We start from the raw sequence: 24,695 nt of genomic DNA, 5'->3' as shown, positions 1-24,695 counted from the left end.
AATATAAATTATTCTAACAAATATTTTAACAATATTTCCTCTTTTAAAAAATAAGCTAATGAAGACATAAATTCTAAACCCTAAAAAATTAGATACTGCAACGTTTTATGTTAATTTTCTCTTTTAAAATATAAAAAAGTCCTAATTTCACAATATAAAAAGAAAAAGAAAAATTCATAGTAAAAAAAATAAAATAATTGTTGAATCATAAAAGGAGGAGAATAAGAGTAACAAACTTAAGGGAAGAAGATAAATCGCAATTTTTATGCTAAGAGGGTTCTTCCCCGAATTAAGATCAATTTTCATCTCATTTTACTCACAGAAACCCTAACAAATTCATCTTATATATATATATATATATATATATATATATTGTAGAGATTATAATATCAATTTCATCTTTCACTTTTTTCTTTTCTTGATGTGTGTTATAAAAAAAATTACCACTTAAAAGTTAAAATTTTAAGCATTTTTTTGTGTTATATAAAGGAACAAATTAAACTACATAGAATAAAATAAAGCAAGTCAATTAAAGAGAACGAACAGAAAAATAGAACAAATCAATGACACTATCATTTATATATCAGAGTTTCACAAAATAGGAGAATGAGATGAGAACAATATTACAATATTATATATGAGCAATGAACAATAGTGCAGTATTATTAGCAAAGAAAAAATGGAGAAGACAGGAGCATAGAAAAAAAAGATAAAAAACTCACTTGAAAAGTCACTTCAAACAATCCTTCGAAATCCGATGGGTTTGGATGGGATTGTTTTATGAATTTGGTATTTATAGATAACACTAGAAAGTCCTTCAAAATCCCTCTCACACAACAATCCTTTAAAATCCTTATATTTTTGAATACCAATGGATTGTTTTTAAGTTGTAAAAAATCTCAAATGAATACCAATGGATTTTAATGGACTCTTTAAAAAATCTTGAAAATCCTGATTGAATACCACTGGATTATTTTTAAGTGACATAAAATCCTGATTGAATACCAATGAATTTTTTTACTCAAAAAAAATCTTTTAAAATCCTACGAAATCCTAAACCAATACACCCCCCTAAATTTCTTTTACTTTGTTTCGGAACAAAGAAAGGACAACCTTAATTTAAAAAAAAAAAAAAAAAAACTATCATCTTGTAAATAACCATAATCCAGCTCATGAAAATCTTCGGGCCTCTTACGATCATCATGCATAAAATACACCACCCGATCCTTAAACAATCATTTGATAGCAGCTGCAACCAAAACCCCGGCAATAAAATATCTATCCCCTAACATCTACACCAAGACCCCAACAAAATGGGAACCCACTCGGGAATTGTATTTATGGCATAAACATCAAGGATTAATGGTCCCTCAGAATTTGCCTGCAAGCAACTTTATTTCACGGTTCAACAAACAGAATTTCGATTGTCATCAGTTCTGCAATCCACACAATTTGCTGTAGTACGAGGTGTCATTAGAAATGCTTGACTAAAACAGCTATAACCATGGAATGCAGAAGCTAGTGTTCATGCATGCATGCATTGCAAAATCAGAACATTTTACATAGAAGTAAAGCAGATAACTGCAATTCGGGCAACCGTAATCAAGTAAATCTTTCAACTGTGTGAAGCTTCAATGCCCAACCAATCAGAAGTGTCCTAAACTGTAAACTAGAATCCAGGAAAGCTGCACAGATATCAAGAGTGAAGTCAGATTATAGAACAGTAAAAGCCCCTTTTTCTACAGTGTACAAAACAATGACAAACATAGCATATTACCAGGAAAAGAGTTATAGAAGCAAATAGCCCCTCTTGAAGGAGGGCTCCATGACCACCAAACTCTTCTTCATCAACCTTTAATATTACTGCATAATAACTATATATAATCCCAGAGGATAACACTAGAAAGCTGCAAAACAGGGAAACATTTAACAAATAAACATCAAATTTATAGTGTGTTAAGAGGCCGTGTCACATTTCATTCTAAATAAATGGTATTAAATTGCTAGATTTAAATCAAGAGTTAAAAAAACAAGTTAAAATAATTTAGTCTTTGTACGTTTCGTGGATTCTCAATTTAATTCCAATATGTAAAAACTTACTAAATCATCCCTACATGTTCGAATGTTACTAGTTGGTCCCTACCACTATAAATTGACCATTGACTTTCTAACGCATTCTTAATTTGGTCTCTATATACAAGAACCTAATTAAGAACTTGCTACATGTATATTGAATAGAGAGCAAATTAAAAATGTATAAAAGGATTAACAATAACAAGGATCAAATTAGTAATGTTTACACGTATAAAAACTAATTTAATAAGTTTTTACGAACAGGGATCAAATTAAGAATTTACCAACAAAGAAAAAAAAAACCGGGAAAGAAACTATGAACCAAGGATTTCAATTTGGACAAGGATAATTTCTATGGTTAAAGAAGCAACATGACATTGACAATTCAAGCCTGAGAAAATTATACTTAGTGAAGTCTCAACAATTCTTCTTTTTATAAAATTCATGTTGTAAAAATTGATTTTTGAAACAGAAGGTCACTTAATAACTGTAGCCTGAACCTCAATAACTGATTTATTTCTATAGATTACCAGATGTTTTTCTAAAGGTCATTACAAACAAATCTTCACAAATAGTAGGACATTAAAATGGTAAAAATGAAAATCAAGAAACAATAGCATAACAACTTTAAAAGATAGGTATATCTGACAAGGCCGCCTCCTCTATAACTGGAGTTAAGGTTGATGTAGCACAAGTAAATTTATTCATAGAGGCAATCTCCTAAGTTTTGTAAATAGAACAGCATCTTCATATGTATAATAACATCCACCACCATTGCTTACTTTAAGTCAAATATTAATCACTTCAAACTTTGATCATTCTACATTTATTTTCCACCCATAGACCCTCTCATAGATCTGCTTGTTCATTTTCCATTCTTTCTTTTCCCATAATCAATTAATCATTGATAGAACACTGACTGTCTCCACTATGTACTTCCTTATCTCATAAATTTCATGCAAAATAGTTCGTCCTAAGCCATATGATCAAAGACTACCACAAAACACTTATTGCCAGCACGGGACATTCAGACAAGCTGTTTCTAGATCTATGCATTGCAGTATTGCACCATTTGGAAGACAATCAAAATCAATGAACAAGACTATTGGCGTCATTTGCAATATCACAAGATCAATGAATACAATCAATATACAACTTTAATGAAACATACAACTATAAGATAAATACACTGACTGAGGAAAAAAAAACTTACAGGATAAACCATATGCCTCCAACCAAAGGTATGGTACCCCAAAGGAATCCACACGCAAGGCCGAGCCCTTGTCTAATCCAATGCAAAACGTCTCCCAATTGATCCTGCTTGGAGGGACCAGAGTAGTTAGCATATAATTAGATCAATTAAGTAACCACTGCGTAGAACAACAAAACAAAAGGAGAACTTGTAATAACCACTAATTTCCAATCATGATTGCAGTATGCACCGATTCTTAATCTTAAATTTAATAACGCACTATTAAAGAAATTGAGAACATATTATATCAGTCACACAATTATTGTATTCTTTTGCTAACCAAAGTTTCAGTTACGCAAATAATTCAATTCGGCAAGTACAAAATTAATGATTTCATTTAAACTGAAATTTCAGCAAACAAGTTATGAGGGGTCAAACTGGGGCGAGGAATGGATCTACAAAAGATGAAATTGAAAGAACAAACCTTGTCCCAGGAAGCTTCGGGATCAAACAATTTGGCGAATTTGGAAGGCGAGAGGTGACCGTTCTGGTGCTGCTGTTGATGATTCAGTTTAACGGATTTACCCTCTTTCATAGTGGAAGATGAAGAAAAAAATAAGAATCAAAACGAAGCGAGTGTCGAGTGAGTAATGGGGAGTGAACTAGTTCGCACAAAGTTAGGATTTTTGAATCGTTATTGGTGGATGAATGATGATTAGGTCAGCAATTGTTGAGAAACGGCGACGCTGGAGGAAAGGGAAGGAAATTAGGGTTTTGGATTAAAAGTGAAAAAGGGAATCTGAGTGAAAATTAAAAATTGCAGGATTTGATTGTTGGGTGTGGCATCTCATGATGTTTGGTATCTCTCTCTGTACATATGAGATCACTCGCTGCTGCGTTGTAAAATCCAAACTAATTCTGACACAAAGATTGTTTTATCATAAATGTAATTTAAATTATCCAATTCAACTTCTTTTTTTAGTTTAATCAGATATGCCAGGGAAAATAAGATATTGAAAATTTGAAACCATTTCTGTTTTTCTCACATCATAAAAGATCAATTCGTTGTTTAGGATAAATTTGTTATTTTTTATAATATCATATGCTAATGATATATGAAAATTAAATTAATAAAATATTTAGATAAAAGATCATTGAACTCTAAGAGTGTGGTTCAGTAGTAAGGGTTGATCCATTCTTAAGTAAGGTCAGGGGTTCGCCGCGTTAAATCTTGGGGCCAGTTATCCCACCCTTTGAGCTGCCTCCCTCGTAGCGAGGAGATTAGTCACTGCTGTCGGCTTTGATACTCCAGGGACGAACCAAACAAGATAAAAGATCATTGTAAAACATGATTTTAAATTTTTGGGTCATAGTTAAGGGATAGGGTAAAATATAATTTTAATCTTTTATTTTGTAGTGAAAATTAATTTTTGTTCTTATATTTTAAAGATTTATTTGATTTTTTAATTTGAGTTAATATGTCTCTTTAAAATAATTATCCTTTTTTCTTTTAAAAAATAGTTCTCTTTTTTTTAGCTTGATTTTGAGTATTTTTTTATTAGTTCAAAATGTGAGTTATATCGTTAAATCATAAATATAATAAAATTATATGAAAACTGAATTCTACAATAATAATTTTTTAAAAATATTTAGTGTCAATTATTTATTTATTTATTATTGAACTCTCTTTTAATGTGTTTTTTTTATAATGTTTATAATTTTTTTTAATCGAATATCGATTGAGTTGGAATTTAATTAAATAAACTTCACGTCTTAAGGAATTTTAAATAAAATATTAAAAACATAGTCAAAATAAAATATTATTTTGAAAGGATAATATTCCCTCAAATTATCAAATTTTAAAGTGAAAAGATAAAATAATCTTTTAAAAGATAAAAGATTAAAATAACTTTTTAACGTTAAAAAATCAAAATTATATTTTTTCACACTAAAAATATATTTTGTTAAAAAATATTTATATTGATTTCTTATCTTATTATCAACATCCATTCCTTATCTTACAATCCTCCTTATCTTACAATCACAAGTTATCTGTTTGGCATAGAGAAAAAAAATATGAAAGGAGTGAAAATAAATGAATGAGAAAAGGAAATAAGATAACTAGATAAATATATATATATATATATATATATATATATATATATAAAATAATAATAATAATAATAAAAGTTAAGGTTTTTTGGTTAAATTAAAATAAAAGAGGAAAAAAAAAGTTGTTTAGTAAGGAAAATAAATATTATTTAAAAATATCATTTCATCCTTGCGTTAATTTCCATATCATTTTTATTACCATTTTTTAGCTAATCATAATTAGCACTAAATAATAAAAAGTGAATAGTTTGTAAAATTTATATTTAAAATTTAATATTGAAAATAAAATTAAAAACTTAAAATTTAATTTATTTATTTTAATAGAATTAATATTTAAAATTGATAATTATTCCAAACAATTTCATTTTTTTGTTTTACCAATGGAGATAACAAAGTTACAATTTATGATCTCAAGCATATTAATAAAACTCTCATGATTAGTCTAAATCTAATGAATTATTATTAATAGTAGTGATAATACTTAAACTCATACGTCTAGTGTTTAACAACAATACTTGGATGATTTGATTCAGTTTAAATCTAGATTCAAAGCCTGCATAAAGTGTTTCTGAACAAATATTTGGATGAGATTCATCATCAATGTTAAGTCCTAGAGTACGAGTGTTACGATTCTACATCTATCGAAAGATCCATGACAGATATTGTTAATCATTTATTAAAAATAAGAAATATGTTTTAGAATGTTATATAACCAATATATTGCTCTAGTAGAAAGGAGGAGAAGAATCAACAAATATAGTGATGTCATGTAATTTTTTTCCTTAAAATTCAATTTTTTGTCATGGACATTGTGAGCGTTCCAAAACTAACAATCAAATCAATATGCGCGATTTTGGTAATGTATGCATAACAATAATAAGATAAATAAAGCATAGGTAATAATATGCGATTATGTCAAACTTTTTTTTTATTTTATATATATATATATATTTTAAGATAACATATTAATCCAAATCTCGTATTTGTTTTTCATTTTGATTTTACCCAGAAGTTAACAACACACTGCTCTTCTCTCTTCCATCGTTCGAGTTTGAATTTGATTTGGACGAGGTTGGAGGTTTGCAATTTTTGTTGGGTTTTGAATCTGATTGTCTTGTGTATTAAGGTTTGAGTTTTACGCGTAGAGATGGATAGCCCTCCGAAGAATGAAAGTAAGGGATTTTTTGCATCCATGTCTTCCATGTTCAGCAACGCTATGCACCGATCAGTCAACGGGTACTTCATCTTCAATTCTTCATCATTTGTTCCTTAATTCATATGCGTTGTTTGTGTACCCATATTTGCTCCGTTTGATGATTGCATTCCTGGTATGAAAATGTTCCCCTGTTGATCACCTGAATTGTAGATACTAGCCACGTACGACATTGCATTCTTTTTCCTTTTTCTTTTGGATAAAGATGTTATCAAGTATCACCTGCTTCGGTCATTGCTAATTTTTGTCAGCTATCTTGGGTCTCTCTTTCTAACTGTATTTTTTTTATATACAAAACCCGAACCCAATATCTTGTTTAAAAGAATCAAGTCTATTAACACTTGGATCAACGACTTGTTGGTACGACATTGCATTCTTACAACACTAGAATTGATTCAATGAAGCAAACGCGTGTAATTGCATTGCAATGCTATTTCAAGGGAAAATGTGTTTGTATTTGATAACATAAATACACATTGGATTGCATTGGATGAGGTGGTTCTTATGTGATTAAAATGACTGGCGGACAGAAACTTTGCTCCATCGATTTGTGCTTTGTAGCTCTTTACTCCATACGGACCATACCACGGTTTTCATTCCTGCAATGAATGTTGGTTTGAACAATTTTGTGCATCATCATGGAGCTTACTTTACTTTCATAGTTTCATTAGATGGTGAGATAGCATGTTGCTTGCAATTTGATGTTCCTAATCAAAAGAAATGTCATGTAGTTGAACATAATTCAGAGAAAGAACAAAACAATCAGTTTGAAGGAATTAAAAAATAACTACTAAGCGTGTGTTTGCTTCTGATTTTGGACGTGAAAATTCACGTTTACAGGAAGCAAAAAATTCAAACTTCCACGTAAATTTGATTGTAAACATGAAGAGAGAAAGAAAAATCACGTTCATAAATCAAAACCAAACACGCACTAAATAAATCTATGAAGTTCAGTCAGTTCCAACAACATCCAAGATACCTATCAGCTTCCTCACTAAGATTTGCAATGATTTGGACAGGAATTTAAGCTTATTTATATGTTTCCCCTTTGTTTCTAGGCTTCTTGGATATGAAGGTGTAGAAGTCATAAATCCAGAAGGGGGTAAAGATGATGCGGAGGAGGAAGCTCAGAGAGGAAGATGGAAACAGGAGGTAAATATTTAATTTGTTTATTTTTTGTAAAGGTTCTTAAATTTCAGGCAATTGTTCTAGTTCCAACTCCCTGTTTGGACATTTAAATTGCTCTCGGAAGTTACCACTCCCTTAAGTTAAATTGTTTGTGTTGTTTTTTAGTTTTATTGACTGTTAATGATAATGATGCTGATATATTTTTTGGTTTTATCTTTATTTATTTCATTTTTCTCTTCTCTGGCATATGCCTCATACATACTACTAATATTCTGAACATCATTTTCTCTTTTTTCTCCCTTTGGCTCATGTATATAAAGGAAAGAGATGGTTACTGGAAGATGATGCATAAATATATTGGCTCGGATGTAACATCAATGGTGACCCTACCTGTTATTATCTTTGAACCAATGACTATGCTTCAGAAAATGGCCGAGGTGTTAACTTTTAGTTTTGCCATCGTTGATGATTCCTTATTTTGTAGTGTCAAATGACAATTGATTGAATTTTAAATTGCTCGAACTAGTTGATGGAGTACTCCCACTTGTTAGATCTGGCGGATGAATCAGAGGATCCATACATGCGATTAGTTTATGCATGTGAGTTATTTTCTCCCCTTGTATTTTCTCTTCTAACTTTTTTCTCCCAATCAAATTGAAAAGTCATCCTGAGGATTTAGTTTTAGATAGGACTGAATGGTAAACTATTAACATTATTACTAGTTTTGATCAAAGATTTGTATTACTGACCTCAAATACCTTTATCTGAGGCATGTTGAAGTAGTTTTTGTTCATCCTGTTGCATTGAAGTAAGTATAGGCACATGTTTTCTTGATTATTTTTTATTGCTGTACTTATGTAATCATCACAGCGTCATGGGCTATATCGGTGTACTTTGCATACCAACGAACTTGGAAGCCTTTTAATCCTATCCTTGGAGAGACATATGAAATGGTTAACCATGGTGGAATTACATTTCTTGCAGAACAGGTATCATTCAAGTATACGACTCTCATGGAAATCCTATGATGCATGATGTTCTATATATCTTTCTCTCTCCGTGTGTGTCTTTGAAATAGTGTTCTTTCTTATGTAGACTAGCATTTGGAAGAAATGTTAATTTCTTCTCCACCTTTCTATTTTTTATTTATTTTTTTATGTGACTTAGGTCGCAACAAAGTATAAGGATTCTTTTAGTTTTCTCTCTTTGTATATTAAAAAAATTATTTTAAATTTCAGGTGAGTCATCATCCCCCAATGAGTGCTGGGCATGCTGAGAATGAGCATTTTACATATGATGTGACTTCAAAGTTGAAAACTAAGTTTTTGGGAAATTCTGTTGATGTTTACCCTGTTGGAAGGTGACAAATATATTGCATTTGTTCAGTAGATTTTGCCAGTTATATCATTTTATTTTTGTTGTTGCTTGTTTGTATTCCTCAAAGTTCCAACTTTGATTGTTGCATTCACTCGTGACACTCTTACTGAAGTTTCCATATTATCTCTATGATCTGAAGAGATTTAAAGTAATTTCAATTTCAAGCATCGTAGATCATCAAGAGACATTAATGATGTTGATGATATGTTGCTTATTTTTGTTCCAATAATGCTTTCTAAGGATTTCCGTATGAGTTTGCCAATGTAGGTTCCATAAAGAATCTTGATGAACTGTGTTCTTAGATGCAATCTTATGGTGGAGCATAATATGGTCATGTAGCAAAATAATTATTGATTTAATCCTAGTTGTTTCACTCCGAAATATCTTGTTTTGTTGTTATTTGGTATTTAAAATTGACTTGTATGTTTGCAGAACTCGTGTGACTCTTAAGAGAGATAATGTAATCTTAGATTTGGTGCCACCTCCTACAAAGGTTAACAACCTCATATTTGGCCGGACTTGGATTGATTCACCTGGGGAAATGATAATGACAAATTTGACAACTGGAGACAAAGCTATACTATATTTTCAACCATGTGGGTGGTTTGGGTCCGTATCATTTCTGTTTCTACTTTCTAAAAAAATTAACATCTTTTTAATTAGTTTGTAAATATATTGGATTTAGATTTCAACCTTTGAGTAATTTTGTTAGTCTGTTACAGGTTTGGCTTCAATGTATAATGAAATTGAAATGATTTTGTGGGTAGATGTTCTTTTTCACTTGACTATTTGATTCGATAGACGACTAGTTACTTACCATTTTGTGCCTGTTAGAACTGAGTTATTTGAAAATATTTGAGTGGCCCTGAATTTTTTTTTTCAATCTTCATCTAGGATTCTATAATTTACTTCATCTTTCTCCATTCAGCTGTTTTGGTATCTTACTATTGTCAATATATCTAACCTTTAATTAAGCTCTATCTATTTCTCAATTTGTCGTAGCGCTGGTCGATATGAAGTGGATGGATATATTTATAATTCTTCTGAGGAGCCTAAAATATTAATGACTGGGAAGTGGAACGAGTCAATGAGTTATCAACCTTGTGATTTAGAAGGAGAGCCTTTTCCAAACACAGAATTGAAAGAGGTAATTTTTTAATAAAAATTCTTTAGAATGAACTTGAGAACTATTTGCGATTAAAAGTTTGCGGCAACTTTTCTTCAAACACTAGGTATCCACTATCTTGCTATGTTTTTGGTCTTGCACTCTTACTGTTTGATGATAAATAACATTTATGAAACTTGTGTTTTTAACAAAGTTGAACAGTGTCATGCAATCCATGTAGCTGACCTCATCTAGTAGGATAAGACTTTGTTGTTGTTGTTGTACTGTTTGATGATAAAATTATTGCCCATCTAGTCATGCTTGGTAGGTTAGAGTTGTAAAGACTAATGCAAATGGTCGTAGTCTCTTCCCAATTAAGGAATTCTTTCAAGCCAAGAGTGCATTGTGGGTGAATATTCTTAATCCATCAACGCTTCCCGGGGGTACATACCCAGCCAAGGTGACCCTCAAAAGAAGAAAAGAACTACTTTTCTCTTGCCTTCCCTTTTCCTATGCCTTCCCTTTTCCTACCAAGCATGTAAGTGTGGCCATTAAACTCACAATTTTTTCAACTATTTCTATTCTAGTATAGCAAATAATGTTTTGTATTTAATCTATGGTTTTGCTTTTTTCCTTTTTAAGAAACCTGAATTTATGCTGGTGATTTTGGACATAACTTTAAAATGCTAATTGTTCGAAGAAACATCAGGTTGTGATGCAAGAGGGCGCTGACATATTCAAGTATCTTTTGTTGCTTTCTTATATATATCAGTTGACAAGATGTATAATCCCTTACAATCCAACCTATTACTGTTGTTTGTGAATTCTTTGATTAGAAGTTATAACCAACGCAATCAATAATCTGCCATGTCACTTTGGATAAAGAAGTAATTTTTCTCTTTGCAGATATATTGATTGGTGAGGACACTAATACCTAAAAGTTCCTTATCATTGTCATTGGCATTTCCTCTGATTTTATTCTGCAGGTTTGGCATCTTGCTGATATTCCACAGAATGACAAATTCCAGTATACACATTTTGCTCATAAAATTAACAGCTTTGACACTGCCCCTAGAAAGTTGTTGGCATCAGACTCTCGTCTACGCCCAGATAGATATGCACTAGAGATGGGTGATTTGGCAAAATCTGGGACAGAAAAGAGCAGGTTCCTCACACTTTCTTTTGTTCCTTCTCTCTCCTTGTGCCAAAAATATTAGCAATGCATTTTAGAACCAATAATAGTATAATACTAGTGTAAAATTGCGTAACAGACAACAGTTCAACATGATCTATATTGTCTTCTGTAATTATTCCTGATATCCATCTAAATAACTTCGCTGAGGTGGATGAAAATTCCTTTTGGGTGGACGGGGGTTCGATTTTGAATGATCATTTTGTTGTCTTCTGTATTGACATCTATCTCATGCTCAAGGGAGTGGTATAGTGACAATGGCTAGAAATTAGAACCATTTACATGCTCTCGAGAATTTTATGCTTCTCTGCAATTATCAAGTGTGAACCCCTCTCTCAAATAGAAATGTGCTTGATTTTCATCAATCACTCACTAGAGATGGCATGCTATGAGGTTGTTTCTCAGGTCATTTATCTTTCGTTTGTTTCCTCAGTTTGGAGGAGAGACAACGAGCTGAAAAGAGAACTCGTGAGGAAAAACGGCATAACTTCACGCCAAAATGGTTTGATTTAACTGAAGAAGTGACATCAACTCCTTGGGGTGATTTGGAAATCTATCAATATAATGGTAAATACACTAAACATCGAGCTGTTGCAGATAGCTCGGGAAGCATTGATGATGTTGATGTTAAATCAACTGAATTCAATCCATGGCAGTATGGTAATTTGGCCACGGAATGAATTAGTTATTTAGTTCCAATTTGCTTTCGATTTTGGATGCTGCAATTAGTTCATTTAACCTTCTATTGATACATAAAACATAGAATAAATCTAATTTTATTTTGGTTATGTTGGCTTGTGCACATTGTAATGTCTATTGTTCTCTTTCTGCCTATATTAGTATTTTGATTCATGTCGTTGTTTTGAATGGATGGTAGCCGTGAGGGTTACCTTGAACTTGTATATTTACGTAGCTGTCTAGTAATTTTTTTGGTAGTGTTAAACATGCAAGATATTGGAGGGTTCTCTTAATTTTCATGGTGCAAAACAATTGGGTTCTAGGGTGATAATTCTACCTGCAAAAACTATTTCATAACGGGTAGGATAAATACTCGTTGAATGAAGATGGGTTCAGAGCTGGTTCCGAAGCTAGAAATTTATGTGTAAAATTTAGTGAATGTGGGTACTACAGGGGCGTGTGTGTGTGCGTGGAGGTATAGAATTGGGTATATATAAATATTTTTTAAGCACAACCTATTCAAACCCTTCTTATTGTCATCCTTAGCCATTATGTAAACTACGTTCCTTTCGACCAAAGCCACACCTCCCAACAAGCCAAAAGAAGGAGTAACATGAACAATTATTAAAAAAAAATGTGTATTTAAATCGTATATGTAATTAAAATATTTATAAAATTGTGTTAAATCTAAATGTTTTTGTAATTTTAAAATGTGAAATAATAAAAATTTTTTAATTATTTTTCAATTTTATCATGAATAAAATAAGAGAAAATAGGTTAAGCATTAGTACTGTAAAAAACAATTATACTAACGATACATGACTACTAAATCTTAAAAATAAATTTGATTAATTTATACTATTTGAAGATTATGAATAATATTTTTAATAGTTTAAAATATAGAAAATTTAAAGTTAAAATCAAATAATACTTAAAATAAATTATTATTTTAATATTTAATAGACAATTTATATTTTATTAGTACTTATGTAATATGAGTTGTAATGGGTATTTAGTACTATCTCCATTCCTACATATATAGATTAAATACTGAATTCATCAAGATATGAAAGTAGTTAAATTAGTTAGTGGTAATTAATAATGTTCTAATTTAAAATTTTATCCTAAAAATACTTATTAAATAGTATTAATGGTAATTATATTTAATGACACTACTTAAAAATTAAAGAATAACTTTTCAACCAATAAACATCAATTATAGTGTTAGTTCATGCATTTATAAAACCAGTGAATTAATAACTTATTAATAAACTCATAATAAATTAAAGATACAAAAGATAATTATCAATTAATGTATTTAAAAGTAGTCATATATTTATTATAATTATAATCGAAATAAGGCACTAATTTATTTCTTATATACTAACAAAGTAGTATCAATTATTAAAATATAATATATTTGTTACTATATGACAAAATTATTAAACACTTGAGTTTTATATTGATTGTGTATGGCACAAATATTCATACAATTTTAAATGATTTTATTATTTTAATATTATAAATATTAAAACTATATAGCATATATCAGTATTAATATATTTCATGACAAAAAAAATAGCTTTACATTTGATGAGAATTTATATATTTAAATTAATTATAAAATATTTACTTTTGATATATTTATTTATAACATAAAAATATATATTTTTCATATAATTTAAATATTGAGTTTAGCAAACACATAAATTTAAATATTGTAAATATTGTAAATGATATAAAATTTTAAATGAGTTTTCTATTACTTTTAGGTGATGTTAAAATGATTAAATATATACAAAATATTAAGTTATTCTAAAAGTAATTTTAAAAGAATTGCTCTTTATCCACTTTCTTTATTTTCTTTTAATGATGAAGAATAAAACACTTGTTAGAACCATTAGATTAGAAAAAATAAAGAGTGTAGATGGAAAGTAACTTTTATAGAGTCGAGTAATACTCGTCAAATTTAATATTATACTTAAATGTAAATGTTATTATAATTTTGAAACATATATTCATAAAATAATTCAATTATTTGGTGATGATATTTTAAACAAAATTAAATTTTCATTTTCCATATACATATATTTGTATAATAGATGAATGATATAAAGGAATTTTCGTATAAAATGCGCAATATAAAAAAATACATCATACATTGAAGAGTAAAAGTTTTCAAAACAAACAAAGTCTTAATAATAATTTAAATTTATATCCGTGTTAGTTACTTAAGTACCCTTAAAAATGAATGAGTTCTGTTGTTTTCTTCTCTCTCTCTCTCTCTCTTTTTGTTTCTGTTGGGTGTGACTGAGATATGAATACTTCTACGTCAAGTAAATTATATTCAAGTTACGTGACCTTCAATCTCCCTCCAACTCCACACTTCATGCCTAGGCTAGCTCCCATTTTCAAACTCCTTCTTTTCATATCATATTATTCTATATTTTTCTATTTTCCTTTTTTGCTTTTACTCCAGCATACTGTCACTTCATATAGGTCATACTCACACTTTTGATTACATGTATTTATATCTTTTATTCTTAAAATAGTAGTTTCAAATTTACACTTTCATGATTATCAGACAAAATATTAATGATATGTTTGAATTCTCAAAATAAGTATTAATGTTCATTTAGTGATAAGATGAATTTCACTAAAAGCTTTATCTTTTAACACTAAAACATTTCTTTGAATAAATCTACCTCTTGAAATAAGACTTTAATAGTCACACATTATGAAATATATAAATGGGATGTTGAATTATTTATGTCGAAAAACAGTGTGAAACCCAGATGAGTTAGCAATGATTCCACCATGGCATGATCTTCAAATAAGACAAAGAATGCATAGGTTTTTCCAGCTTTGTTGGGGAAGGATATGGATTCCTTTGCCTTCAAACTAATACGAAATGGCCTAACACGCTATCTCTCTCGTGGGCCACCTTGCATTTCCTCCTAATCACGTGCCACTATACCCTTTTTCCAACCAAAATTAATTGCTAAAGGACAATTGATTTTCAGTATCCCCCCCTTTTTTTTTGTAACACACATTTGTTAAGTCAAGATAATGTTTATAATAATTTTATATATTTGGAATTGGACGAAAAAACAATTTCAATAAAGTATAATATATTTTTCGGGGATAAAGAAAAGAAAATTAAAACTTATCAAAATTTATTAGACAGTTGTATATGGCTAGACATAGACAGAGATGAGTAGGGGATTAAATGTATAATTGATTGTGTTACATGGTAAGACGGCAACAACATGTTTTACGTTCCAAGCTTGTCTGTTTGGTTGAACTAACTTTCTCCAAAGTGATTAAAATATGGTTTGCCTTTATATGTTTTTGTAACTCATCAAACTATCTCACTTATACGCGGAAAAAAACTAAGCTAATGATGTGTAGTTCTTTTAATTCTTGCGAGTCTATCTTCAAATTGTTGGGATAATAATTTTATTTTTTAATTTTAAATCTCTAAAATATTATTAAGATGTAGAAAGATATTGTCTTTTGCTAAGATGTACTGTAAAATTTAAGTATTTGTATTTATTTTAGATAGTATTTTAGTCTGGTTAATGCATATATATTTGTTATATAACTAAAATTTATAATAAACTATATATAAAAATAAATATTATGTTTTAATCTATAAATTATATTCATAACTTGTATAAATAGACATTTTAAACATATAAATTATAAATTAGATTTATGACTAATAATTTATATTACAGTAAAAAAAATTATTTATTGATAATTTATTTAACATATTAATATTTAATTTATAAATAATTATGATAACTAAAAATAAAATTAGATAAAAAAATAAAAAAATTCTACAAACTTTGTAATTGAAGAAAAATTCTTAAAATCACTATCACATAAGATTAAGGTTTGTATTTGATATATAACGATCAATTGTTTTATCTTTAAAGCCTTTGATCAAATATCAATAAATAGAGAAAAATATTTTTGTAGATGTTAAAATGAGAGATTGTACCATATTAAATAAATTTGAGATTTTGAATATTCATTGAAGTATTGTCATTAACATAGACATAAGGAAACATAATTAAGTTAAATAAATTTATATAATTTTTTTATTTTTATGAAATTACTATTTAGTGTTTTTTCATATCATTTGTGTGAAAAAATTGAAGAGGAATTTTTTTATTCTCATCACAAATACATAAGTAAAATTATATCTCGATTTAAATTGTATAAGTAAAGATCATAATAAATAAATTATACATATCCTTACTTGTTTTAAAGATTCTTATAAAAATCAGTTATGATGCTATTTCACTGAATAAATGTGTTAAATGATGTATAAGGAATGTACAATATATATATATATATATATATATATATATATATATATATAAAATTAAAAATCGTATTTGTTATGTTTCACAAATATTTCTTATTGTTTTTAGGAGACTTAATTACTTATTTATTATAAATGAAGAAATTAGTTGATTTAGTTGATAATATTAGTGTAAGCAACATTTTAAATTAATTAGTATAAAAAATAAAATAATGTTTTCGAATCACAAATAATCATTTAAGAGAAATCGTTGTTTTTAGTTTTTATTAATATTTTAATTAAAATTACAAAATTTAATATATTATATTACTAAATTAAGATAAATTCATTAAATAACTGGTAAAACTTTTTTTAAAAAATTGAATAAGTTACTAAATTATAGTGTTAAATGTGCATAAGGCATTCAGAAACATTTAATATGGATTATGGAGGAGTTTTAAAATTAGAGATAAATTGGAAGAGAGAGATTCCGAAACAAGTTTGTCGATTTGACAGTGACGTCACATTATCTGTTCATAAAATAGTAATCAAGAGAAAATATGAGGCACTTTTTGGCTAATGGACGTGGTTCAACCAATGCCGCACCGCCACGTGTAACGATAAAATGAAAGTCTCCTCTTGAGATGACACATGTCCATATGATTACAGCGTAATGACGTATTGACGGAGATTCCTGAAACGCCGTTATGTTGTGCAAATCCCTCTCATGGTAATGATAAAATGATACGTAATGAGTGGCAATTACAAGTTAAAGCAACTTACACCTCACCACACTCTTTCAGTTTCAATCCCATTGCGTTCCATGCTTTCACTTTCACATACAACCATCATCATAAAGATTTATTACTTTCTTTTTTTTCCCCTTAATGTTGAAGATTCCATGTAACAAAAAAAAAATACTATACATAATTCTAGATAAGAAAGAAACTCCAAGCGTGTGGTTTAGCGGTAGTGGTTGATCCACGCTTAAGCAAGGTCAGGGATTCAAATTCTGTCTTGTGTATACATTTATCAAAGTCTTTTGTTTTATTTGACAGAGAAAGAAAATAATTCAAATAAGGAAAGAAAAAAAATAATGAGACCATTCAAATATATTTTCTTCTTATAATTTGGAGAGAATAAAAATGCATAAGTAGATAAAATTAATCAATATTTTAGTTAAAGAGATCAAATTTTACACTCAAATCAACAACTTGTTAGAAATGAATAATGAGACAAATTAATTCAAAATATTATATTTTTTTTAGTGTATAAAATTATTTTTCATGGCATCAATTATATACAAATTTATTTGATAATTAACAAATTTATTTAATATTTTAGTCTTAATTAAAAATTATCTTTTTCTTATATTACTCTTAATTAAAATTTGATACATAGGATAAAAAAATGTTATTAAAAATATAGTTTTAATTAAATAAAAATATTTTTAAGAATAATATTATTAAATAGAATAAAAAAAAAGAAGATTTAGATGTATTTAGGAGAGTTATTTTCATGAAACCTTGTCATGATACATTGATACATAACCAAAAAAGCATCGCGCTTCCCCAACCCACCACCAATGAAAGGCTAGTCTTGGGCACGATGTCATGATGTGACAGAAAATACTCCATAATTATAAAATATTACATGTTAATGTTATAAATCAAATTAAAGTGACTGGCTAAAGAAAAGAAAAGAAATAAATAAATAATCCAATCTCACAGTTATCCATCGTTTTTCATTTTAACCTGCTATATCCGGTGAACATAAGAGCAATCACCGGCAAACCCGGTGGCCGGGGGGGTCATATAATGCATTGGGGTTTAAGCTAAGGATGGATAGTACTTTCAGAGGGTTTTGAAAATTCAAAGCAACAAATTCTTTTCCTTTTCTGCTCAATTTGTTTACCTACGACAAAAACCAACCAAATTTTCGTGAAAATTCAGATAAATTGTTTCTGTGAGGGAAAACTAGTATTGTAATTTTTTGTGTGTGTTTGTGTGTGTGTGTGTGTGTGAGTGTTTTTTTTTTTTTTTTTTCTTTTTCACTTCGGATTCTCCGATAATTCGCCGATCTTACATTTGCCGGAATTTCGGTTCGTCCAGTTAAAATTGTGCAGAAAGAGGTAAAGGCAATTTTTTCATGAACGCATACAAAGTTTGTTATTCTCTGGATGGCGTTTTTTTTTTTTTTTTTTTTTTTCAGAATCTTCGGTCTTCGATTTTCTTTAGTTGGGTCCTCGATTGTCTTCGGGGTTTGGTTTTTGTCGGGTAATTTTCTGGACACGTGTTGTCTTTAGCTTTTGGTATTTTTTTAGATCGGTCTTCATCGGTTGTTTTAGATCCCTACTGCGATCTCTGTTTGGATTTTGTTAACTTTTCTCATGACTTGTCTGAAATCTCGCTTGATTTTGCTTCTTTCCTGTTTATGAGGTTTGTATTTTGCTTACTGTGGCTTAATCTGAGCTGAATTGTTTTGTTGAGTTTTCTATCTTCATCTGAATCTGTTTTCTTTGTGTAACTCTCTATTCCCCTTTATCATCAACATGCCTGGATCCGGTGGAAGTCGCTGAATTGGCTTTCTCTGAATTAAGAGGCTTAAGCATGTGGTTGGGGAAATTTTTTATCTTTGAAAGGTTGCTTTGCAAGTAATGTTGCTTAGCCGAATCTGGTTCTTTGCTATTGCAAAAATGCAATTTTTATTTTATTTTATTTATATAAAATATTGATATCTTTCTTACGTTGATAGAATGCTTGAAACCTTACGGATGGAAACGTTCACTTCTTCTAATGACTATACTACGGTCTTTTAAGCTCTTTGTTTTTGTTTTTGTTTTTTTTAGAAAAAAAAAAAAAACTTATTTTGAGTTGCCTCACAAGTATACCGGATTGCGATCCCATGTTCAAAACTGCAGGGTGTGCAGTTCACGATACCACCATTAAAATTTATTAAATCTTATTATATAAGATGAATTTATCTTTTAATGAAATGAATCGAAGGTCCAAATTGATACAGTTATCTTCAAAACTGTAGAGAATCTCAATCCCCAGATACCATCACTCCCAAGCATTGCTGTAAGGAAATAGTGGAACCGTGGACTCTTAGATATTATATGTCATTGTAAACGAAATTCATAATGTAAAACATTGTAAAGCACTTGATATTTATTTCTACTTGTACAGTGTAATGCATCTAAGTTTTTACTTATGGTTGTTTACAGTCAGGCTTTCAAATTCTGGTGAAGTCAAGCAACACGTAGAGTGCTCATTTATCTGATAATGGATCTTGGATTGCTGGTTTTTTCTGTTTGATCCATCTATTTTGGCATGGTTTCTGAGATATGGTCTTGCAGAAGAGGTTAGAGTACGGGTTTAATGGCTATCAGGCTCCGGCCATGCCCCGAGCTTCCCGATCAACTAGGGTAAATATATTGTACTTATCACGTGGGGCTGGTTATAACTATCTATTTAATTAGAGATTTCATGAAAACAATCTGTATAATTATTTTGTTAAAATGTTTCCTAGAGGAGGGCTAAATTTCAAAGAGCTGAAGACAATCAAAAGTGTGCATTTGACTTATTGGCCACCGTAGCTGGTAAACTATTGCAAGAGAGAGAGGATCCAACCATGTCTAGTAATGCTTCCTCAGAAAAGGATCGTTGTGGATTTGTCAAAGATTGCCAAGATGCAAATAAACCAACCAAATCTGAGCTTTCTGATGAAGGAAGTTGTCATGAAAAGAGTTTCTCCTGTCCTTCACAAACAAATGATAAAAATTGCTGTTTGAAAGAATTCCCAATTCTTGCAATTGATGGTCATGCAGGGATTGCTTCTATAGTAACAAGTTCTAGTTCCGTAGAGAGGTTCATTGCAGAGAAATTAGTGGATGGCAATAGGCATTTCAAAATGGAAAATGTTACTGGCGAAGTTAAATTAGATTCTCCTGATTGCTCAAAGGATAGTCATTTCCAGTTAGATGTTGATACTAGTAAAGGAAAGGATGAGTTGCATAAGTTTGAGAATGTGCCAAATGGCAGTGGGATTGACATGTGCAGTTTTGAGAAACCGTTGGATGAAAATCCTCCTGCATTGATCAGTATAGGTGGCAATGCCAAATTGTCTGGCTATAATGATAGGACTCCCCTGTCCAAAGGTTGTGACGATGTACCTGTAGTTAGTAGAGATGATGACGAAAACTCTTCTGGGTGTATTCACCCTATTAATACTAAACCTAAGTCCTTTAGGCCAAAGAATTGTATAGGTGATAATAGAATAAGTAAGAGACTGGCTTCTAACTTTCGGAAAGTTGCTGAAAAACCAAAGGATGGCACACGTTTTAACAGTGGTGAGTCCATTCTTATGGTATGAGATTACTGGCTATCTCATAGTCATAAATCTTTAACCCTCATGCTTCTTTGCATGTTCACTGATTTTTCTTTAATTGGAAACATGCTAATTTTAGATGGAGATTGGAAGCGAACTTACTACAGTAAGAGGAACTGCAATAAACGCCAAAGTTCTCAGATGAATATTCCTTTCAAAAAGAGGAAGCTTTATTATAGCTCTGTTTCAAATACTAATGCATTTATCAGGAGTGGTGGCATTTATTATTCACCTGAGAATTGTATGAATAAGGATGCTTGTGATTCACCTCCTGGGATGCACAAAGGTTTTACACCTCCTGGACTTCCTTCTTTTCAGTTTCATTTTTGTTTCACCTCTGTATTTAATGCTCTCTGGAATCTTTTTGTTAAAAAATTCCAACTCATTGATGCAGACCCTGGAAAATCATCCTTGAAATCTTTATGTATTCTTTGACTTGATCGATTTCTTCAAAGGGGTTCTTACATGTAAATGTCTTTCTTTTAACCAGTGAAGCTTAGGATCAAGTCATTTAGAGTGCCAGAGCTTTTTATAGAGGTTCCGGAAACAGCAACAATTGGGTCCTTAAAGGTGTAATAATCTTATATTTTGCCATTTACATATCATCCTCCCTTTGTTTTAAATGTTAATTAGGAATGACATCCGTGTAATTTATGATTAAGTTGCATTTACATTTAACTAATCCATTGCATTTGCATGTTTCTTCCTTCACAAGTTAAGTTGGGCTTTATTTTATATATTTTGGTCTTCAGAGGACGGTGATGGATGCTGTGACTGCTGTACTTGGAGGTGAATTGCACGTTGGTGTTTTTCTCCAGGGAAAGAAAGTTAGGGATGACAGTAAAACTCTGCTTCAAACCGGAATTTCTCACGATAACCAGATGGATGCTTTGGGTTTCACTCTAGAGTCTAATTCTTCACATAGCCTACCGATTGTATGTGCTGCACATTCTCCCCGTCCTAGTGCTGACATAACTCAGCCTGTAATAAGGTAATGCATAACCTCCAAATAAAGCTATATGATAGGAACTGGGATGGTCAACTAGTGTTCCTGATTATTCATACTTTAACACACTTGATCATTCCTATCAACATTGTATTTTCCCTTGGAAATGAGGTGTTTATATACTTCATTCAATTATTTTCTAGTATCATTGGCATATTTTTGTATAAATTATTATTCAGATTTTTATCTTATAAAATATTATTCAGTTTTTGTATCTAAAAATGATTATTCAGGTATCCTTCCAGTCCAGCTGTAATTGATCAGAAGATTCAAGGCAATTCTGACATGTCACCTGAGCATCAAGTAACTAGTTTAGCTAGCCATTTTGAAAGTGACTACGATTCAGCACCTTCTCCTATTAACATGTCTGTTGACAACGGTATGAAAGATTCCAAAGAACTGGTTACTGTTCTTGAAATGGATAAGGAGGAACTAGCTATGGTACCTGTACTCCAGAAGCCAAAGCGATCTGAGGTTGTACAGCGCCGAATACGAAGGCCATTTTCTGTAGAAGAGGTTGAAGCACTGGTTCAAGCAGTTGAAAAACTAGGAACTGGAAGGTAAGATTTACATCATACTTGGTTTGGCCTGACTAATTATATTTAGTGGGTTGTATGCGTACTCCATCTTGTTGCTAGTACGTGAGTGTAAATAATTGTTTGTCTTCTGTATTTTCAATGAGTAGATGTTGCACTTAAGTGTTGGGAGAGATTTCCTCTAACATTCCCTTTATATTGTGTTACTATTTTCTTTCAAAAATGCAATCAGGTGGCGTGATGTTAAGATTTGTGCCTTTGATAATGCAAAGCATCGCACATATGTGGATTTGAAGGTAAAATTTGTGACCCTTGTGCAAGACAACTGCAGCATGTTTTACTTTTTATGTTATGCTGAGTGTGGTGATAAGATATTACATGCTTTCCTGGTTCTTTCCAGTTAGCACGTCTTATATTTACGAAAATAGAATTTGTTGTTTAAAACCCCAAGGTTTTAAATAATATTTTGGTGCCTATAATTTATACCCATTCAGATTTTGGTCCCTATTAGTTTATTTTTTGGGGCATCAGTCCCTATATTTTTATTCATTTGAATTTTAATTCCATTGCTAAGGCAAAATCCTTACATTTTCCACTCATTTGAATTTTTAATTCACATACAGTTTGCATTCCTTAAAATATTGATCTTTATTTTCAATGAAGGATTAGTTCCCTGTAGTTCCCATACATTAATGAAAACTGGTTCCCGAGGAGCAAGACCCACAAAAGTGACAATATATCTACCGATATTCAAAAGGGTGAATCATAGATGTCCAAAATCCTATTAAAACCAACATAATTATCCTGCTGCTTCTGCTTTTCTGCAAAATCTTCTGCAAGATAGTGATAGAATCTAAAAGAAAAGAAGACCACTTTGATAATCATAATCTTGGTTTGCTCACCTAGCACGCATGGCATAGAAATGTTTTACACGTGATTTGGATTTTGGGGTTGTGCAGGATAAATGGAAAACACTGGTGCACACGGCAAGAATATCCCCTCAGCAAAGGAGGGGTGAACCTGTTCCCCAAGAACTTTTGGACAGGGTTCTAGTGGCCCACTCATATTGGTCACAGCAGCAGACCAAACAACAGCACAAACAGCACCCAGAAACTGAAACTGTCTTCTCCTTTAATAATGGCCAGGGCCATGTGGATGGAGGGGTTATGGTTTCTGACTTTTGTTATTAGTGTCTTTTTCTTTCTGCTTGTAATAAATATTTATCAAGTCTCTGTCTTATGTCTGTCAACCATGTACAAAGTGATGATGACAAGGAGAAAAAGCGAAGCCTAGAGAGAGAGTATGTAAAAATTATCTTTGCTCATGATGTGTATCTTTCCCTGCGTGGAGAGGCTGCTTTTCTGTAAATGATTGATGCAATAAAGTGCTCGCTGACTCAATTCTTTTGACTGTAAATATTTAAATTACTGTGTAAAATTATCACGTTTTTACTGCTTCATAGTTGAAATCCACATTTACAATTTACCTACTTAATTTCTGAGGAGTGAGGACACTTGTGACCGATGGAAAACGGTGAAATTATGTACATCCAAGTTTCAGTTTGAAAAAGATACAGCTGCATGCTGACAGGTGTTTTGTAAAAGAGCAGAAGTTTATCTCAGAATTTAGTGTTACCTTATTGCTTCGTGGTGTAATGGGCTTCCTAAGCCCACACTTGCTCGTGTCTACTTTTCTTTTTTGGTGTGCTTGATAAAAAGAAAAGAAATAGGTGATAAATACTAAATAGATGATGAAAAATAGAGAAGAGTGAAATAAATGAGTGAGATTAAGTAAAAATAAAGTCAACAGTTAGTCACTTAATTAAAAAGAAACAGGTGAGAAATAAATTATATAAAAAATAGAAGAGAAATAAATAAATGAATAATATAATATATTTAAAATAAGTAAAAAGAAAGAAATAGAAAACAAATAATATTTTTAAATGATTTTTTATTTTAATCAATTAAATAAAAAATTATGCAACTAAATAAATAATATTTTGAATTTAAATAAAAACTAATTAAAAATAAGTAAATAATTTTTGAGTAATATTCTTTTAGATTAAAAATCAATTAAATAATAAATTTAAATTAAGTAAACAAATTTAAAGTATAGAAATAATTAAAAAATAATAAAACTTTTAACTTTCAACTGAATGAAAATTTTTGTAATCAATTGACAGTCTCGAAAGTGATCGTTATGAAAAATAAACATAATCGAATAAACATTTTTATTTAATCAAATTAGGACTTCATAATGAAAAATCAATTTAATCAATTATGGATAATATGTTAATCGAACACAAATGGATTTCAAGTGTTTATTAATTTCTCATTGATTTGTGTAAAAATAAAAAGTGTAAGATTTACACTTTTTTTTCAT

General features: G+C 30.4%; 3 protein-coding genes across 10 annotated transcripts; 2 read left to right on the top strand and 1 right to left on the bottom strand.

Moving 5' to 3' along the window:
* Positions 1–1,311: 1,311 nt before the first annotated feature.
* On the bottom strand, positions 1,312–4,179 carry LOC109798818 (Rab5-interacting family protein). Its single transcript, XM_020359213.2, has 4 exons — positions 3,750–4,179; positions 3,287–3,390; positions 1,778–1,907; positions 1,312–1,685 (listed from the first exon to the last, which is right to left on the bottom strand). The coding sequence occupies exons 1-4, from the start codon at positions 3,858–3,860 to the stop codon at positions 1,647–1,649; spliced, it is 384 nt and encodes a 127-aa protein (XP_020214802.1). The 5' UTR covers positions 3,861–4,179; the 3' UTR covers positions 1,312–1,646.
* A 2,134-nt stretch (positions 4,180–6,313) lies between these two features.
* Positions 6,314–12,180, top strand: LOC109799130 (oxysterol-binding protein-related protein 3C). 4 transcript variants are annotated; one of them, XM_083062329.1, is made up of 12 exons: positions 6,328–6,448; positions 6,525–6,613; positions 7,649–7,742; positions 8,039–8,155; positions 8,245–8,317; positions 8,589–8,707; positions 8,957–9,078; positions 9,528–9,704; positions 10,098–10,242; positions 10,529–10,738; positions 11,187–11,365; positions 11,826–12,180. In XM_083062329.1, exons 2-12 carry the CDS (start codon positions 6,525–6,527, stop codon positions 12,070–12,072), a joined length of 1,572 nt encoding a protein of 523 aa, XP_082918455.1. In that variant the 5' UTR covers positions 6,328–6,448; the 3' UTR covers positions 12,073–12,180. The 4 variants fall into 4 exon arrangements, with proteins under 4 accessions (XP_082918457.1, XP_082918458.1, XP_082918456.1 ...); XM_083062331.1 differs by lacking the exons at positions 11,187–11,365; positions 11,826–12,180 and adding an exon at positions 10,843–11,180 and having other exon boundaries at positions 6,314–6,448; positions 6,523–6,613; XM_083062330.1 differs by lacking the exon at positions 10,529–10,738 and having other exon boundaries at positions 6,317–6,448; positions 6,523–6,613.
* A 6,035-nt stretch (positions 12,181–18,215) lies between these two features.
* Positions 18,216–23,713, top strand: LOC109798415 (telomere repeat-binding protein 5). 5 transcript variants are annotated; one of them, XM_020358680.3, is made up of 9 exons: positions 18,216–18,513; positions 19,609–19,809; positions 19,914–20,733; positions 20,851–21,057; positions 21,262–21,341; positions 21,524–21,762; positions 22,023–22,337; positions 22,546–22,609; positions 23,273–23,713. In XM_020358680.3, the coding sequence occupies exons 2-9, from the start codon at positions 19,729–19,731 to the stop codon at positions 23,501–23,503; spliced, it is 2,037 nt and encodes a 678-aa protein (XP_020214269.1). In that variant the 5' UTR covers positions 18,216–18,513; positions 19,609–19,728; the 3' UTR covers positions 23,504–23,713. The 5 variants fall into 5 exon arrangements, with proteins under 5 accessions (XP_020214269.1, XP_082917984.1, XP_020214264.1 ...); XM_083061858.1 differs by lacking the exon at positions 23,273–23,713 and adding an exon at positions 22,977–23,266 and having other exon boundaries at positions 22,011–22,337; XM_020358675.3 differs by having other exon boundaries at positions 18,217–18,513; positions 22,011–22,337.
* The last annotated feature ends 982 nt before the right edge of the window (positions 23,714–24,695 follow it).

The sequence above is a fragment of the Cajanus cajan genome, chromosome 8 (genome assembly GCF_000230855.2).
Source record: "Cajanus cajan strain Asha chromosome 8, NIPB_CcT2T_4, whole genome shotgun sequence".
Classification (NCBI taxonomy): Eukaryota; Viridiplantae; Streptophyta; class Magnoliopsida; order Fabales; family Fabaceae; genus Cajanus; species Cajanus cajan.
This window is presented reverse-complemented; position numbering and strand designations above follow the sequence as displayed.

What these genes read in the sequence shown, in the direction of transcription:
- LOC109799130 (XM_083062329.1), top strand. Translation starts at nt 6,525, where the DNA reads ATGGATAGCCCTCCGAAGAATGAAAGTAAGGGATTTTTTGCATCCATG. An exon ending in TCCCTTTTCCTACCAAGCAT is followed by an intron (nt 10,739 to 11,186) that starts GTAAGTGTGGCC and finishes TTTATTCTGCAG; the next exon opens with GTTTGGCATCTTGCTGATAT. An exon ending in TCTGGGACAGAAAAGAGCAG is followed by an intron (nt 11,366 to 11,825) that starts GTTCCTCACACT and finishes TTGTTTCCTCAG; the next exon opens with TTTGGAGGAGAGACAACGAG.
- LOC109798818 (XM_020359213.2), bottom strand. Translation starts at nt 3,860, where the DNA reads ATGAAAGAGGGTAAATCCGTTAAACTGAATCATCAACAGCAGCACCAG. An exon ending in CCGAAGCTTCCTGGGACAAG is followed by an intron (nt 3,391 to 3,749) that starts GTTTGTTCTTTC and finishes CCCTCCAAGCAG; the next exon opens with GATCAATTGGGAGACGTTTT. An exon ending in GGAGGCATATGGTTTATCCT is followed by an intron (nt 1,908 to 3,286) that starts GTAAGTTTTTTT and finishes CCTGTTTTGCAG; the next exon opens with CTTTCTAGTGTTATCCTCTG.
- LOC109798415 (XM_020358675.3), top strand. Translation starts at nt 19,729, where the DNA reads ATGGTCTTGCAGAAGAGGTTAGAGTACGGGTTTAATGGCTATCAGGCT. An exon ending in TGGCACACGTTTTAACAGTG is followed by an intron (nt 20,734 to 20,850) that starts GTGAGTCCATTC and finishes TGCTAATTTTAG; the next exon opens with ATGGAGATTGGAAGCGAACT. An exon ending in GAAAAACTAGGAACTGGAAG is followed by an intron (nt 22,338 to 22,545) that starts GTAAGATTTACA and finishes AAATGCAATCAG; the next exon opens with GTGGCGTGATGTTAAGATTT.